The sequence below is a fragment of the Moschus berezovskii genome, chromosome 4 (assembly GCF_049115385.1).
Source record: "Moschus berezovskii isolate FMDL1 chromosome 4, NW_MosBer_1.0, whole genome shotgun sequence".
Lineage (NCBI taxonomy): Eukaryota > Metazoa > Chordata > Mammalia > Artiodactyla > Moschidae > Moschus > Moschus berezovskii.
This window is the reverse complement of record NC_142463.1, coordinates 2,118,173-2,136,223: the sequence shown is the minus strand read 5'-3', so window position 1 is coordinate 2,136,223 and position 18,051 is coordinate 2,118,173. Positions and strand designations below refer to the sequence as shown.

General features: G+C 58.7%; 1 protein-coding gene across 12 annotated transcripts in view; it reads right to left on the bottom strand.

The window, feature by feature from the left end:
- HDAC4 (histone deacetylase 4) overlaps positions 1-18,051 on the bottom strand; it is a 288,194-nt gene that overhangs the window by 53,526 nt on the left and 216,617 nt on the right. For 10 of the 12 annotated variants that reach the window (XM_055401686.2, XM_088835054.1, XM_055401687.2 and 7 more), the window contains 6 exons: positions 17,479-17,610; positions 13,667-13,779; positions 10,258-10,374; positions 9,965-10,163; positions 3,737-3,975; positions 3,187-3,285 (listed from right to left, as the gene is read on the bottom strand). In XM_055401686.2, coding sequence (XP_055257661.1) covers positions 3,187-3,285; positions 3,737-3,975; positions 9,965-10,163; positions 10,258-10,374; positions 13,667-13,779; positions 17,479-17,610 — 899 coding nt within the window. The remainder of the gene's footprint in view (positions 1-3,186; positions 3,286-3,736; positions 3,976-9,964; positions 10,164-10,257; positions 10,375-13,666; positions 13,780-17,478; positions 17,611-18,051) is intronic. The other 2 variants (XM_055401683.2, XM_055401684.2) reach the window with 1 other exon arrangement.

Sequence of the window (18,051 nt, the reverse complement as noted above, 5' to 3'; positions counted from 1 at the left end):
CGGGGGTTGCACTCTCCTTCCCTCTCAGTCACAGACTCCCCCACCTGCCACCCCAGCAGCTCACACCCAGGCACCACGGAGACAGGCGGCCTCTGAGTCCGCTCACCCGCGCTGCTGGCCCTGAGCCCACGGCCGGCACACCACGCCTCCTCCATACTGAACTTTCCCACGCAAGAGCCCCGCCCTGCCAGGGAGGACGGACCCTTCCTCACATCCTGTTTCTAGAAGGAAACCAAGGCCTTCCAGGAAGCCTCAAATTTTTAGTCCTGAGCACTTGTGTTTTAAAAAGTCCTTATGGAACCACCTGCTCCCTGACCCACACTGGATGAGCACAGCCTCGCCCGTGAGGGGAGGACTTTGGACATTTGTGCTAGGGCTGGGCTGCATTCGTGGTGACCAGCTGGGGTCAGCTGTAATGTGGGCACCAGGGCCAAGCCCCAGAGGAAGACTGACCCGCTGACGCCCTCCAGAGCACCTGGCTTGCTTTGCTCAGTGAACAGTTTCCATTGGGCTAGGGACTTGTTCTAGTGACCGTCCCCTAAGCTGCTGTGCTACGCTCTGCAAAGGGAGCACTCTGTGAAAGGCAAGCCCTGGCCCCTCTCTACATCCGCCCCAAGGCAGCATCTCCTCAGGAAGCTCCAATCCAGCCGGAACAGGGAGGCCAGAGCTCTGGGAGCAGGTCTGTGCTCAGTGGAAGGTGAGGGGTGTGAGTGGGGACAAAGCCACGGGGCAGGCAGTGGGTAGACAGGCTCTGAACCATTTCGAGTAAACAATCCTCCAACCTTACATCTGGTGATTTGACAGACTTCTCATGGCGGTTCATCCAAAAAAGTGTTCTGAAAATCTGTCTTTGAAGATTTGGGGATCTGTCCATCTCATCTGCTTCCCACATACCTAGAGTCAGTGAGGCCCTGCTATGACCTTTGTGCCTGGACAGAGTCCACTGGGGGTGAGACCACCACCCCCTGACCAGGCTGGGGGCAGGAGAACCCATCTCCACCAGCAGAGGGCGCCGGGCTCCTTCCGGCCCCCACCCCTACCCCCACCCCTGGTCCATCCACAGAGCCTGGAAACCTCAGCAGGTGGCATCAGGAGCCTCAGCTTTAGGGTCTGCGGGGTCAAGGCGCTCGCGTTTTTGTCATCCCTCAGCGTCTGGTGCAGAGCCCGACAGGTAACAGGCTGGGGCTGATGGGAGATTTGGGGAGCGCAGGGCCTGGGAAGGTGGCTGGGGGACAGACTGGTGAGTATAAGTCACAGAAGAGCAACGGGGAGGGAACAAGGATGGGGGAGGCAGGAGTGGCCAAGGCCCCTGCGATGTGCTTCAGGGTGAGGCTGTGAGCGAGGAGGCTGTGGGCACTGGGCAGGGGTCAGGGAAGAGGGCGCGGGGACGGGGCGTGGACACTGGAGGGTGACACGGGACAGGGCGTGGACAGCGGGGGAGGATGCAGAGACGGGACGTGGACAGCGGGGATGGGGATGGGAGCCCCCAGCACCACAGACTTAGGCCTCCAGACAACGGTCTGGGAGGCAGGTGCTGTCTCAGAGTGGGAGGCAAGCTCCTCTCTGCTGTGGGAAGATCCCAAAGTGTCAGGCTGAAAACGGGTGGGGTCAGGGGATTGCCCGCAGAGAACTGACCCTTTGGGGGCTCAGTCAGGACGGGGTGGAAGATCAGCAGAGGGGCTGGTCCAGGCGCACCGGGAAGCCCTGCGGATTCCAGGCCACGGGCTGGACGACAGCTGCACAGGGGGAGGCCAGGGCGGGCAGGGCAGGAGACCGTGCCTGCTGCAGAGAGGCTGAGACCCAGACTCTGGGCGACCGGTGAGGGGCTGTCCTGGGAAGGGGGATCCAAGCGAGGGGTTGGGTGATGGGCCAGGGCTGGAGGTGATGGCTAGGAAGAAGTAGGCAGATGGGAAGCAGAGATGCGAAGCATGGATGCTCCAGGCCAGGCTTGCGGGGCCGAGGTGGCTGAGAGCCTGGGAGAGCATGCGGACACAGGGAGCAGGGGAGAGGCTCCCCAGGGGACGCCGAAGGGACTGGCGGGGCCCCTGCAGGGGACTTAGAGAAGCCGTTTCTGATCCTGGAGGAGCCGGGGCTGCCCCAGGCCCTGCCAGGAGGCCAGCTCTGAGTGGGCACGTGTGACCTTGGGAACGACCACGGTGACCCAGCAGCAAACTGCATGCGCAGACCAGCTCTGTCTCCCCAAGGCCTTCTGGACCTCAGGAGGGCCCTCTCACCAACTAAATGAGAATGCAGGTAACTCCACGTTTGGAACAAACTTCTAAACACCAGACTGGAGTTCAGGGCCCAAACCAAACTGGAGAGCAGGCCAGCGTTTAAGATTACTGGACACGCTCACCATTAGATGCCCGAACAAAGGGGACCCAGTGTTCACGCTCAGAACTGAGCTGAGGAGCAGTAACCCACGTGAGGAACGGCTGAGACCCTGGTGCACCCTGGCCAGGGCTGCGGGGAGAGGGGCTCAGGAGCCTTCAGGCCATGGGCCCGAAAGACAGAAAGCAGAGATGTCAGTGCTGGCAGTGTTGGGCACGACTGTCAGCTCCCTGCACCCTCCGGGAGATCAGTCTATAAACACTTCAATCAACTGTCGCTGGTGACAGCAAATCAATCACGGAGTGAAATCCAGAGAGATCAGCCAGTTTCTGTCTCTGCTGGAGAACATTCCACACGTGAACAACTGTCTTTCTAGTCTCCTACCTGATCACTCAGATAGCGACATAACACAATTAAGAAGAGGATGGCATCAGAAAAGTGACATGGAGTGCCTTTGACACTTAGGCATCCGTCTTGCCCACCCTGCCCCACGGGGCTGCATTCAGCCGCCCCACCCACTCCTGACCCCGCCCTGTGCCATCTGGTAGGGGAGCCCTCCAGGCAGAGGGGCTCTGGGGCGGGGATGCTGAGCCTGTGTCCAAGTGCTTGGGCGGGCAGTAGGGCCTGGTCTGGGGCAGCTGGCCGTTCAGGGCCCCCAGTCCTCTCAGGATGGGAGCTGCTGGGCAATGTGGTTGCTCTGCGTTTAACCTTTGGAGGAACAGCTGGACAGCTTTCCAGAGTGGTTCCTCTCATCTTCTATCAAAAACGGGCTTTGCTTCAAATGTCAGCATTTGGAACCAGTTATTCGAAACTGCTGCTCTTGCTTCAATAACCAGCAGGGAGGGCCACACTGACCTCGGTGCCGTTTCCTGCTGACAGCAGGCTGGGAGTGACCGTCCAGATGCTGGATGGAGGCACGTAGACCTCTGGGCAGGAGCCCTTTGGCCGAGGTTGCTGCAGTGGGCAAGCAGAGCGCCAGTGTCCAGGGGACTGGAACCTGTGCTTCAGGGGCCCTCCCTGTGCCTCTGCTGGGCACTCTCTGCTGGGAGTTTGCTTAAGAGTGTAAATCCCCTTAAGAAACCCCAGAGACCCCTGAGGGGCAAGTAGAATAAACCACCCAGGGACGCAGATGCTTCAGGACACAGCCCACCCCACTCCTGTCTCCCTCACGACCCCAGGGGGAAAAACTCACCGCCCCCTCCCCCGCTCCGTGTCCCCGGTCCCGCCCCCGTGTCCCCGGCCCTGTCCCCACGCCTCCTGGCCCCGCCCCACGCGTTCCCTGGCCCCGCCCCCGTGTCCCCGGCCCCGCCCCCGTGCCCCTGGCCCTGCCCCACGTGTTTCCCCGGTCCCGCCCCACGCCTCCTGGCCCCGCCCCCACGCCTCCTGACCCCGCCCCGCGCCTTACCTTGTTGAGGTGCAGCTGCGGCTGCTGGAAGTGCTGCTTGTGCTTCTCCAGGAACTGCTGGTGCTGCTGCTGGATGACCAGGTGCTGCAGCGCCTGCGCGCTCTGGGGCAGCGGCGCCGACTGTGTGCGGCCCAGCGGGCGGTGCTGCCGCAGCTTGTGCACTGAGGGCGCCACGCGCTCCGCCCCCACCAGGGGCTGCGCGTGCAGGGGCAGCGCGCCCAGGCCTGCAAGGTAGCGGTCTGGAGGGAGCACGGGGAGGGGAGGCAGAAGGGAGGGGATGGGCTTGGTGAGTGACTGACGGAGGCCGGCCGCCGCCACCGCCCTGAAGCCCTCCGGGCCTGGCTGAGGGAGGGGCCAGGGTCTGGTGGCGCCAGAATGTTCGAGAACCAACGTGGGGGCGCCTCTCTGACAGCCTCAGGAACCCGGGTGTGAGAAGACGCCTGCCTGTAAGGACCAAGCCACTGTACGGGGCTCAAGGCCTCGGTTTATGCACAAAGAGGGCACCAACACGTGAAAGAAATTCTAATGCATGCTGTCAAAACCTCAGGAAAAGTCTGGGAAAGGCTGTCACCTGCTGCCCAGGAGCAGGGCTGCGGGCTGCACCGTGTCTGGGCTGAGTGTTTGAATTAAGAATCTGTGTTTGAATCTTGCGTCAAAATGCAGCCTCCTCATGTGAACCAGAAGGGGAAATGTTCTCGTTCTATATTCCTTTCAACTATCAGTACTTTTTCTTTCATAAATTGTGGGTTTAGAGAGTTTACCATTTTCCCTGGTACCATAGACAAAAGGGTGTAACAGACCCTTCCCAGGCCACCTGAGTATCTGCCCCCTGGCACCAGAGCTGGAGAAACTAAACAACATCACTCTGGCTGCCCATGACCCCGGATCAGGTCATCTGACCAGGAAAAACCACAGGTGGACAGACCCCGCCAGCTCTCAGCTGCCCAGTGCTGACCCCTGGGAGGGGCTGTGTTGCCGTGTTCAGTCGAACCCAAGCCCCTTCCAGTGGGTACTGACTCTCAGTCTTTTCCAGGTCCCTTCCTGGGGGTTATTTCTGTATTAAAATTTTTACTCTGTGTACAAATAGAAAAAAAAGGTTCGACTCTAGCGAAATAGTCCCTCTGGAGAAGACTCTTGAGAGTCTCTTATACTGCAAGGAGATCCAACCAGTCCATTCTAAAGGAGATCAATCCTGGATGTTCATTGGAGGGACTGATGCTAAAGCTGAAACTGCAATACTTTGGCCACCTCATGCGACGAGTTGACTCACTGGAAAAGACTCTGATGCTGGGAAAGGTTGGGGGCGGGAGGAGAAGGGGACGACAGAGAATGAGATGGCTGGATGGCATCACCGACTCTGTGGACATGAGTTTGAGTGTACTCCGGAAGTTGGTGATGGACAGGGAGGCCTGGCGTGCTGTGATTCATGGGGTCGCGGAGAGTCGGACACGACTGAGCGACTGAACTGAACTGAACCTTCTCACAAAGTTAATCAGTCACAGTTCCTTAAACCACCATCACTTTTTATCCAACCCAAACAGTTTTCTGGAAAGATAACCTTACTATCTGCTTGGCTAGTAAACTAAAGTGAATAACTCGGAAGGTAGAACCATTCTCTCCTGGGTTTTCTATCAGTAGAAAAGTTAAAAACAAAAACACAGCGTCAGCGCAGAGAAGGTCTTTCAGAATTCATCAGTTGCTGGTCTGGTGGCTCAGACAGTAAAGAGTCTGCCTGCAATGCAGGAGACCTGGGTTCAATCTCTGGGTCGGAAAGATCCCCTGGAAGAGGAAATGGCAACCCACCCCAGTATGCTTGCCTGGAGAATCCCACGGATGGAGGTGCCTGGCGGGCTATATACCATGCGGTCGCAAAGAGCGACTTCACTTTCACTTTCTTTCACTTGGTTTGGGTATTATGGGGGATTAAATCATTTCATCAGCTTCCCAGGTGGCACTAGTGGTAAAGAACCCTCCTGCCAATGCAGGAGACATAAGCGACGCGGGTTCGATCCCTGGGTTGGGAAGATCCCTTGGAGGAGGGCACGGCAACCTACTCCAGTATTCTTGCCTGGAGAATCCCATGGACAGAGGAGCCTGGCGGGCTGCAGTCCATGAGGTGGCATAGAGTTGAACATGGCTGTGAAGTCACTGAGTCTATACAGTCCATAGAATTCTCCAGCCAGAACACTGGAGTGGGCACCCTTCCCCTTCTCCAGGGGATCTTCCCAACCCAGGGATCGAACCCAGGTCTCCTGCCTTGCAGGTGGCTTCTTTACCGGCTGAGTCACCAGGGAGGCCCTAAGTGACTCAGCAGGCGAGTCGTTTCGTGGAGTGAAGGAAGGACGTCAGCCACTGGGTGCTGCACTTGCGGGATTAAAAGTCCACGTAGTGACTGGAAGGCGCCCTCTCAGAAGACATCACTTGTTTTCAAAGCTTCCTGGGCCCCCGAGAATGAGGGAGTCACAGGTGGCGGGGCTGCAGAGCCCTGTGCTGGGGCCACTGGGCCGGCCCTGCACTGGATCCGCAGGGAAGCGTCTCTTGGTTTTAGAGGAGGAAACATTTAATTCCAGAGATCCAACGTCTGCTGTGACCCAGGTTACGGAACCAGGGCCCCAAGTGAGCCAGCAAGGCAGGGACTCTGGGTGCTCCAGGGCCCCCTCCCTGCGATTGGGGCTCCAGCCACTTGATGCTGGCCCAGAAGCCCGCCTTGGCCAGGACGACGCCACCCTGAGGACACAGGCCTCTGTCCCCGCAGGGTGCGGGTGGCTGGCGGTGGAGAGGCCCGACTTCCAGTCCCCGACGCCGGGGGAGCCTGTGTCTACACGGAGCCCCGGATGTTCAGGCTGGACCCCGGTCTGGTTCCGTTCCCTCCCCTTACCTCTCACCTCCATCCCCTTTACCCCAGATTAGGCTCTAGCGCTTCCGGAATGGGGGGTAAAGCTGCGGGGCCCCCACACTCGAGGAAAGCGTTGTGACCCGCACCCCTTAAAACTGGACATCTGACCTTCCAGGAAAGAGACCCCATACCTGGTCCAGTGTGGACTCAGGTCACACTTGAGTTCAGAAGTTTCTGATTCAGAACCAGAAGATGATCCCTCAGACCATTCACAGGAGCTTTTGATGGTAACTGGAAAATGGCTGGTTTCAGTATGTGCTGTGAAACTTCCAAGCACGAGGGCCCAGTACATTAGGATCCAATTCTGTCCCAGTGACCAGCTGGCCTGTGGAGGCTGGCTGGACAGCGGGGCCCTGGTGGCCTGTGGCTGCCCTCGTCCGGCCCCAGTGAACGGACCCGAGGGTGGCCGGTGCCAAGCGGCTCCTCCCAGGGGCAGGGCGGGCCAGCCTCCTTGGAGGTGCTCTCTGGAGCAGGAGGGGAAGAGGACAAGGGGACGGGAGCTCCTGGTGAGCACCCAGCCCTTCCACAGACACCTGGGCTGAAGGTTTCCTTCACCTGCAGTAACAGTAAGCGAATCTGCAAACAGAGGCGCCGCATGGACGCCCCGACCGGGAACGGGGGTTAGAAAAAGGGAAGTTGAAAAGCCACATCGCCCCGTGTTCTGGGCCTGGTTCTGCACGCCGGCCTTGGCACTGGGATCCTGTTCGGTCCACGTGGATCCTCACGTGGAATCCCCATGAGGCAGGTGACTCCTGAGGTCTGAGTCCTTAGACACCTGCTGCCTGACTAAAGAGTCTTTAAAACTGGGGTTTGTGGGTCTGCTCAGAGCTAAACCTGGGGGCTGTCCAGGGCACTGGGCCCTTTTCAGGAGAAGACTGGAGCACACAGTCACCAGCTGTCAGGAGCCTCCTGCAGCGGTGAGGAGCCAGGCTGCGGGAGCCACTCGGAGTGGGTGCCATGTGGAACTCATACCCGCACACCCGCTCCCCGATGGACCCGGGCCGGCAGCTCCTAATGCACGGTCAGCCTTTGTGGAATGACATGGCCCTAGCTCTGACACCGTCTGTCTGTCCACGGTGACCACCAGCAAGCAGGTCTGTGAGCCGAGCCCTTGGGGACCTGAGAGAACCTACCAGAAGCCAGCCTGCAGTGCAAGCCCAACCCCTCCTGACGCGGCTCAGACACGGCCTGGCACCAGGTGCCACTGCAGAGGTTATCTACCGTGACCCTTCCTGCATCAGACACTGAGGGGGTGCCAGGAGGGGGTGTGCAAGGTAACTCAGTGTCTGCACTCCAGGGGATGTTGGTGTGCCCGGGAGGTCCCCGGGCTGGGCCTGACATGGAGGAAGGGCCCTGAGGCCGGGCATGCAGAGGGCGACGCGGGCCTCGTCCGTGCTGAGCGAGACTGCACCCCCAGCGCTGCGCGGGTCGGGGGCTGTGCGCTGGGCCGGGGCCGTCTGACTGCGCTCCCCACACTGGTGGAATGGTCCCCATTCCTAGCACACCTCAGCCAGTGGCCGCGTGGCGAGTCACACGTGGGATGGAGCAGCCACACCTGGTCCCGCTTTTCACTGTCACTGTCCAGGGGCGGGCCGGGGCTGGGGTCGCTGGGGAGCTTGGGATGGGCGCATGCACACTGCTGGCTTAACGTGGGCAGCTAACAGACCTGTTGAGCAGCACGCGGAACTCCGCCCCGTGAGGTGTGGCGGCCTGGACGGGAGGCAGGTTTGAGGGAGAGCGAACGTGTGTGTATGAATGGCTGGGTCTCCGCTGCTCACCTGAAACTGGCACCGCATCGTTTGTTAACAATGAAAGTGAGACTTTCACTATGAAAGTGGCTATGAAAGTGAAAGCCTTAGCACTCAGTCAAGTCAGACTCTGTGACCCCGTGGACTGTAGCCCGCCAGGCTCCTCTGTCCATGGGATTTTCTAGGCAAGAACACTGGAGTGGGTTGCCATTCCCTTCTCCAGGGGAATCTCCCTCACCCATAGATTAAATCTGAGTCTCCCGCTTTGCAGGAAGACTTTTTACTTTCTGAGCCACCAGGGAAGTATTGTTTGTTAATTCTGTTCCGATCCGACGCTCAGTCGTGTCCGACTCTTTGCCACCCCGTGGACTGTAGCCTACCAGGCCTCTCTGTCCATGGGATTCTCCAGGCAAGAATAATGGAGTGGGTTACCGTTTCCTTCTCCAGGGAATCTTCCCAACCCAGGGATCGAACCCGGGTCTCCTGCATTGGAGGCAGATGCTTTAACCTCTGAGCCACCAGGGAAGCCCAGGGAAGTATTGTTTGTTAATTGGCTAGACCCTAATACAAAATAAAAAGTGAAAAGAGAAAAAAAAAATGAAAACCCCACAACTTTCAGTGTCAATGTGAACCGCCACAGCTCTGGACCTGGGAGGGCTTCCTGGCCTGCCTACAGGACTGTAAGGTGACCCCAAGGAGCCCAGGAACAGGGAGTGGGGCAGGGAAGGGCCCACACGGCCCTGGGGAGGACAGACAGGCCAGCTGGGAAGTGAGGGAGAGCGAGGGTGAATGCTGAGATGAGAAAAGCAAACGTCACCACCAGAGCGACCGACAGCGGGGGCACACGCCCACTGACACTGACAATGGGGGCTCTGTCCCTCCTAAAACCTGGGGAGGAAGCCGAAGACCCAGCTGGATGGTGCCTGGACCTGGGAGGTCAGCTCTACAGGGGGGCCCCTCATTTCACAGCAAACCCTGAGCACTCTGTCACTTGGAAAGTAACACCTTTACACTGTTGTTGCTAGGCAAATTTTATAGCAAATCTGTGTGTGTGTGTGTGTGTCTGTGTGTGTCTGTGTGTCGCTCAATCATGTCTGATTCTTTGTGACCCCACGGACTGTAGCCCGCCAGGCTCCTCTGTCCATGGGATTCTCCAGGCAAGAATCCTGGAGTGGGTTGCCATGCCCTCCAGGGGATTTTCCTGACCCAGGGATCAAACCTGGATCTCCTGCATTGCAGGTAGAGTCTTTACCATCTGAGCCACCAGGAAAGTCCTAATTTTTTTTCTGAACACAACCACCCCTTAGACGGTACACGTTTTTAAACAAACGTTACTCTGATAGGAGTCTGCTGCCCAGCAGGGCCAGCTCTGTGCTCCATCTCACCCTGAGCACCCAAAGTGCAGAGACGTCAGGGGCTGGCAACCTGCTCTTGGAAGTCAACCAGAAGGTGTGTCTGACGCCCTGCCTTCCACGCCCCTGGCTCTGTGAGTGGACTTGGTCTCTCCAGCCACTGCCTGGCGTGGGAGAGCTTGGGTGCAGGAGTTCTGGGGGAGCCCACGACGGCCCGACGCGGCCTGCTCACCTGTGATGAGGGGCGTCTGCGCGGGCGGCTGCTCCAGGAGGACCACGTGCTGCAGGAGGGAGCTGGGGGCCGCCCCCGCGTCACGCTCCAAGGGCGCTGCGCCCAGGTAGGGGGCGAGGTGGGTGCCGGGGAAGAGGGAGATGCGCTGCTGCAGGGCGGGGAGGGCCAGTCTCTCGGCCTCCTGCTGGCCGGCCGCCCCCTGGACAGACAGGCACAGCCGGGAGCCCGGGTCAGGGGCCTGGGGTGGGCTGCCCCCTGCCACCGCCTCGCAGACCGCGGGGGCACCTACTTACCGTGGAGGGGCCAGTGGCGGGCAGCCCCAGCGTGATGTTGGGCAGGGATGGCGACGTGTAGAGGGGCAGCGGGCCCACAGAGCCTTCTCGTGCCACGAGTCTGTGTGCCAGGCTGGTCTGCAGACAGAGCACACGGGCGTCACGCAGGCTGCACGGCCCGGCTTGGGTGGCCTGTGCCACGGAAGCGAGGAGAGAAAACCCCCCGGGGCAGGCTGAGGTCCCCGGGACAGAGACGCATGAACAAGGACGGCTGGGAGGCAGACATGGCACCGCAGAGCCGTCAGCTCTGATTCACGACGTGTCCCTCTCTTGTCTGCTCTTGTTCGATCCACACAACACTGTAAAGCTATCAAAATAAACCTAGGACAATGTACTCAAAAATGTAGTCTTAGGATCAGGAATGTCTTTCCAAACATAATGAGAGAGGTAGGAGCCAGAGAGGAAAGCGCTGATTATAGAAAAATCCCTTCACATAAAAGGCAAATAACAGCGACGACAAGGTTGGCAATTGCAGTACAGACAAAGGCCATATATGAAGAGCTCGCAAATCAGACAACAGTGAGTGAGAAGTGAGAAAGAAGAGCCAGGGTGGAGAAGAAACCCACTGAAAAAAAAATCAGCAGAAATCTAATCTAAAAAACATTTAAAAACCTATGCAGTTGGCAAAGATATTTTAGAATGACACCAGCCTCTTGACCCAGAGAAACAGAACCATACTGCTGGGTGGACCATAATCGGCCTGCTCCTTCTACAGAACGGTTTGGCCATCCATGTCAAAAGTCTTAAAAACAGCTCTAACTTTTGATCTTAAACCCCACTCCACTCGCAGGACACACTCTTGGGAGAGGAGGTTGGACACACATGTACTAGACCACAGCAGCATTCACAGGGCCCGACAGCCAGTGAGAGGGTAAATTCACGAGGCGCCTTCACATGCAAGGGCACAGTCATCCACGGGGACATTCAGGTCGGGAAAATCCTGTTGCTGACTTGGAATCTTATTCATCATGTGTGCTTAAGTGCCAGTCTCCGAGGACTGGAATTACTGTCGTATTTCACGTCGTTCTGCCTCTAGGATGAAGGCTCCTTGCAGGAAGGACACTGTCCTGTTCACAGTGTCACCCTCTCAGTACTGAAAATGGTACTATGATGGCTTAGTCCTTCTCACAGCGGATTATATGATTAAGGCTGAGAAACAGTTTGCCGGATGTAAGAGTTCACTGGCATGGTTAGAAAGAATATGAGCTGAAAGTTACCCTGAACAAGGGCGGGACTGAAGCCCGGCCGGTAAGTGCCCCTCGGTCCATCAGAGGACAGAGCAATGACCACCCCAGGGCGTGTGTGCTGGAGGCCCGTGCCGGGCAGCAGTCCCTGGGTGGCTTTCTGGTGTCACACGGAAACACACACACACCTGACGCACACACACTTGTGCTCTGAGGGCCCCACAGGAAGGGCCACTGGGAGGAAGGTTAGTGTGTCTCCCCGAGTGAAGGCTGCAGCCACCTTTAGTCTGTTCACATAGTAAATGGTACAGTAATGACTAAAGGGCAACTTTAAAAGCAGCCCTTTTTCTGGTTTAAAAAAAGAATATCAGCAAGCTCTGATTTAGAGAAAGTGACTGAGCTTGCCAAGGAAAGCATGATTCCGCTGTATTATCATTGTCCAGGAATAAAACAAGCAAACACTGAGTGCTTGAAAGTTGTCATTTCCTCCTTATAACCAAGGCTTTTCTTAAAAAAAAAAAAACAACAAACCAAACCTACTTTACTTTTAGAAACCAAGCAGCCTTCTGGGAACTGTCTGACGTGTTGACTGGTCTGCGTTTCTGGTGCTGGCCATCTCCAAATGCCCTATGGCATGCCCCTCAGCTGCCCAGGAAGGCCAGGGCCAGGGAAGCACCCCCCACTGACACCCTAGATCCCACCTGGCTTTCAGTGTCGCATGAAGCTCCCTCCCTGGGGAGAGGCTGTCCAGGGTCGGGGAGCCCTGCTCCCCCTGTGTAAGGACGATGCTGAGCATCCCTCGGTCCAGCAGGGAAACGGGGTGCAGAGCTGGGCCAGTGGCCCCCCTCCTGCGTGAGGACCCCTTGCTGCCTCTGGACCAGAGGAGGAAGAGGAGTGGTCAGCCCTGGCCTCGAGCTTACAGAGGCACTCAGGGAACTGTCCAGGCCTAACTAGACCGAAACCCACAAAGGACATCCAACTGTGACCACATTTTCAAGGGCTAGCCCTGTGATTACAGGAAACATCTAACGTAAAACATGCGAACTGCAACCTTTGTTTCTTGCAAGTCTTTTGACATCTTCTATTAATTTCCAGTAGCTTAATTTACATGAAAATGCAATTTGTAAAAATAAACATGCAACTTAAACTGGCATCCACTCAAATAAGGCATCTCTACAGTAGAAACCATTAGGTGTGTAACTGCCCATTGAAATAAAACCAGGATCTGTGAGCAGGACTGACAAGCCACATGCAACCTTTACAGCTCATTCTGGGAAGCAACTTCTAGGCCAAGTTCTAAGGCTGATAACAGGTAGATCTCAGCCATGACCTCAGCCTCACAGAGAAGGACTGTTAAAACTCTTGATCTAACAAAGTCTTTAAACAGGGAGGCTGAAATGCACAGGTAATAAAGATGTACAAGGAAAAGAATAAAGGGGGATTAACAAGCAAGAGGCAGCAGTATAAAATCAACTCAGTTTCTAAAAATCTGCTTTTTATCTTACGTGTCTAAAAACTGAAAATGGAGTGGACACGTGGGCCTGTGTACTTCCAGCCCTCTGGAGGAGCAGGACTCATTTCTAAACATTTAAGGAAGAGAGCAAATTACTGCATTTGACAAATGACAGCCTCCTGTAAGTTAGAAGGAACTAAAAAAAAACCAAAAACCTCACAAGAACCTTGCAGTCAGGAGGACCATCCAAGCAGGAAGCACACGGCACAGCCGGCTCAGTCCCGGGAAACGGGGCGTGCAGCCGGTTCCCCTTTCGGCCAGCACCCACCCACCCCAGTCGAGAGAAAACTGGTCCTAAGTGGGGGCCACAGGGTTGGCATGAGGCAGGAGCTCCAGACACTTGTGGCATGAGCTGGGGAGCAGAGTGAACGTGGAGGAAAATGAAAGCATGGAGTGAAGGTTCTGGAACATCGCCCTGACCCAGGTCTGGTCAAGGGCGCGGCCGTCAGCCAGCCCTGAAGCCCCCCGCCTGGCTGGAGCAGCCCCCAGGAAGGTTCTCCAGGAGCTGCCTCTCAACCTGCAGCACAGCTGGGTCCGACTGGCAGAGGTGACCGGCACCGCGCCCCTTGGTCTGAGGCTTGGAGGTCCTGAGATGCCTCGGAGATGCTGCCCCAATGGTCAAGAAGGAAGGGCGGCTGGACGCCACCCTGCGGAGAGCGCACCACGCACTGACCTCGGTCGGGATGCTGGGGACGGCAGGCGCAATCCCGTTCTCCGTGCTCACGTTTCCGGAGCTGTTGTTGGGCGAGCTGGGCGCGGAGCCCGGGGCGCTGCTGCACGCTGAGTCTAGGAGGGAGAGACACTCATGAGCCTGACCCGGGTCTCAGCGAGGACCCTGAGGTGTGAGCTGGGCTGGCCTCCCGCTGTGGTGGCCCTCTGCTCTGAGCTGGCCGACAGCGGAAAGGACGGGACCACGGCCCCCACCCAGGGCCCGCGGAGCTAATTCCCTGCTCCTGGCTGTGCTGTCGAATTGAGACCTTCACAAACCTGTGACCCCAGAGGCGCCCCTGGAATCTTCTGAGCTCGTAACACCAGAAAAACAAGCCCTGAACCATCGTTAATATTGTAACAAAAGATGAGAAAGCACAGAGGCCAAACACCTATGAACAGGGGAAGGTCAAATGCACTGTGCTCACGTACAGAGCCTCCTCTGTCAACACCTGCTTTGAGCCAATCCTCAAGTTTTTCAGACGTCCTGGACAGTCTTCAAGCAGCTGTTATGGCCTGTGTGGCCCCATCTCGCTCACCGGGGCGGGGGCTGAGGATGGAGCATGTCCCACCCGGGTGCCCTCGCCCTCACTGCTGAAGGAGCCATGACTGCTGTATATGCAAACATACGACGGGAAGCCCCTGTGACTCTCTGCGGCAACAGGAGGGTGTGTCCTGCGTTTCTGCGCTCTCGTCTGGCTGGCTGGTGTCGAACACTGGCACCTCCAGGTACAGCGTCTCAGAGGGAACCAGCCTGAACTGTCTTCCTTTCCCTCCCAAGCGCCTGCTTCCCTGATAGCTCAGTTGGTAAAGAACCTGCCCGCAATGTGGGGGAGGTCCTGGTTCGAGCCCTGTGTCGGGAAGATCCGCTGGAGAAGGGATAGGCTACCCACTCCAGTATTCTTGGGCTTCCCCTGTGGCTAAGCTGGTAAAGAACCTGCCTGCAATGAAGGAGACCTGGGTTCGATCCCTGGGTTGGGAAGATCCCCTGGAGAAGGGAAAGGCTACCCACTCCAGTGTTCTGGCCTGGAGAATTCCACGGACTGTATAGTCCATGGTGTCGCAAAGAGTAGGACACGACTGAGCGACTTTCACTTCACTGCCTGCCCCAAGTGCCCACTGACCACAGGACCTCTGATGACTTAACACTCTACCCCGACCTGGACTTGCAGGCACATGGAGGGGAAACCTGGTCCTTCTCCCAAAGCTGGACCCTAAAGGGGCTCAACAGGCATCTTCCAGGGCAAATCTCCGTGCCCCCAACTGAGGCCCAGCCCAGGGCTCCCAGGAGCCCATGGAGCTGCCAGTGGGGCCTGGAGGACTCTGAGACTTGGTTCCAGCTGAACTTGGGGGCAACAGTGAAGAGGCTGAGGGTGCCATGTGGATGGCAGTACCCAGTCCCACAGGCCCAGCTCTCATGGAGAAGGAGACCCGAACCTTACATGTATGACCCCCTCCACCCAGGGGACCGTGAGCACTTGAGTTCTCTCCACCAAGCAGCTGTCCCCCTGGGAACACCCTGGCAGCAAGTGTCTCTGCCCACTCGAGGCCCCTCGGGGTCCCCGCTCCCCATGCACTGATGGTGAACCCAGGCCCCGGTTCCCCACCCACCGGATCCAGAGCCTGGTCTCCACCAGGTTAAGTCATGTTCACACGTGCCTCCGTGAACGGGGGCAGCCAGGAAGGCCACCCGGGCTGGCAGGTGGTACAGGTCACATGTGAAGACAGGGCTGGCTCCCCGACCCCACCCCACCCCACCACAGGCATCCCCTTGCCTGGGCGCCCTCCCTGCTGTCAGCCTGCCCCTGGCTGCACAGAGACTTCCCTCCTGCCCTTCTTTAAACGGGCCCGTCCCAGCACCATCGGCAGATGAATCCTTCAGAGTGTGTGGGAAACCAGGACAACTTTTGGGGGCAATAAAAATCATATGTGATCTCTCCAACTTTTCGCCCATCTTCAGCTCAACAGTGTTTTGACTACTTTTTTACTCTACTTCAAGGAATCTGGTCTGAGAAAGTAAATACGAGTCCATCATCACTGTGGTGTCATTTGCATCGACACGGTGGAACACCATTAAAGGCGCAGGAGTGCTGTGACTCATATTGAGTGAAACAGGGATCGAGGGTGCACAGGATTTGTGCCAGACCCTCCCAGAAAGGACTGGAAGGAGATACGCCCAGAGGTTAACAGCATTTCCCTGGACAGGGTCGGAGGGGCGGCTGCTTCTCCTGTCTGCTCGCCCTGCTAGGCACAGCTCTCTCTGATTAGGGACTGGTCACACGCGGTGTGACCCGGCCACGCCCCTGACCTGTCTCACGAGCGTCTGAGGGCCGCATCCTCACCTCCGTGCCTCCCAGCCTCCCTGTACAGGCCAATGGAGCCGTGTCTGGGACGCCGCGGCCCTCTCCTCCCCAGGACCCCACAGGAGGGGACCCCACCCTTTCCAGAGCTCCTTATTTTCCCTGGAAAGCCAGCTCTGCTCAGAGCGTCCTCCTCCCAGCCCCGGGGGCTGTGCTGGACCAGAAACCCACCCCCATCTCTGGGCTGCCTGCACCCATCCCTCGAGCTCTCGCTGGCCCAGGGGCCCCCGCCGCCCGCCCTGCCCGCATCCCTCACGGTGCCCTCTCTGGTGACGCTGCCCAGCACCCAGCAGGTGCCGCAGGCTGTGTGTTCCTGGCCCCGCGTGGCGCCCTGGTCTCTGGAGTCAGAGGAAGCTGCTGGGAGGCGAGGACGCGGCTCGTCACTGCAGCGCCCAGCCTGGTCCTGACCGCACAGGCTGAGAGCGCGAAGGCCAGAGCCAGTGCCAAGACAGAAGTGGCCGGGCCTGACCGGTGGGGCCGCTGCTCCCCGAAGAGACGAGGCCTCGGTGCGGGGGGCACGCGCTCTGCCTCTCCCGAGGCCCCAGTCTGCACGGAACCCGCGGTGAGGGGGGCCTGGTCTCTCCACAGGCCGTGGCCTCAGACCCGGCTTCAGGCAGGCTTCACCCCGGCCATAGGGCAGGGCTGAGGGCGCTCAGCTCACCCCAGAACCCGCGCTCAGAGCTGAGGGTGCGGGGGGTGGGGGGCCGGCCCCGAGGGACAAGGGTCTCCATCAAACCCTGTCCGCGCTGCACACGGGCCCTCCCCGCCTGTTTCCAGGCCACCTGGGCAACCCCTCTGTGCTGTGATTCCAGGAACGGGGGCTGTGCGCCCTCTGCGCGAGGGGTGCGCCCTCCGGAGGCGGGGTGCGCCCCTGACCGCACAGCCCCAGGAAATGGGCTGTGTCGGGGGGGGGACCACCAGGAAGGGCCTCGGCCCGGCGGGTGCGCTTCCGCGAGCCGGCCACTAGGTGGGGGCCGAGAGCAGCGCGCGGACCCGAGCGCGGAGACTCCCAAGCTCCAGCCTCCTTCCCAGGAAGGGTCTGCGTTTAATGGGCAGGGGCAGGTAGAGACATGCGCTCGCCACCAACAGGGAAGGAGCCGGTAAACACCGCAGCTCCAGAGAAGCCTCCACTTAGAATCCCTGATTGTCTCCCGGGATGCCAGGGGGCCTGACTGCTCTCACCTGCCCTGCAGGTCCAGGCTGGGGGCTGGACACACTGTCCAGGAACAGGGCTCTGAGCGCCCTGCTAGGGGCCACCTGGGGCCCTCGGACTCAGTCCTGGGGTCTGGCACTGCCCTTGGGACTTACGGGAGGTGGGTGGATGCGGAGACATGCAGGTTTCCCTACTACAGGGAGAGCGAGCAGGCTGGTCTCTCTGAGATGGGCAGGCAGGCAGTGGGGTTTACACTCAAAGTACCTGTGACATCCAAGGGACGCTTTTTCAGAGCCGTGACCACTGGCCCATCTTTCCTGCGTAGCAGGGGGCTGCTCCGTCTCTCAGCCACTTTCTGCTTTAGCCTGGAGCGTAATTTCAGGTTGGGTTCAGAAGCTGCAGGAAAAGGAGACGTCATTACTGGCTGGCAGACACAACTGGGGCCAAGGTGACTGGCGGCGGTTTGCCACGGCCTCTACATTACACACGGCCTTGCTCACCTGCACGTCAAACACTCCCCGACGTGTGACGGCCCAGGTCGGCTGCCCACTCGGATCCCAGCTACTGAGAGGTGCTGGACCCACCCACCTGATGGGAGGGTTAGCCACCTGCCTGTAGGTGAGACCCGTTCCCCTCCGTGTCGCCTGAGCCCCCGGGCACAGGTGCTCGGGTTGCTTTTGGTAACAGCCCTGCTTGTGCGAATGGAGCCCTTTGCAAACCCGCAGCGGTCTGGCCTCTGCACCTGGAGCCCAGACACACTGAACCAGTCCAGTCCCACGTCAGCATGGCTGCCTTGGAAAGGGGGCAGCCTCACTCAGCGGGGCCCTCCCTGTGGCC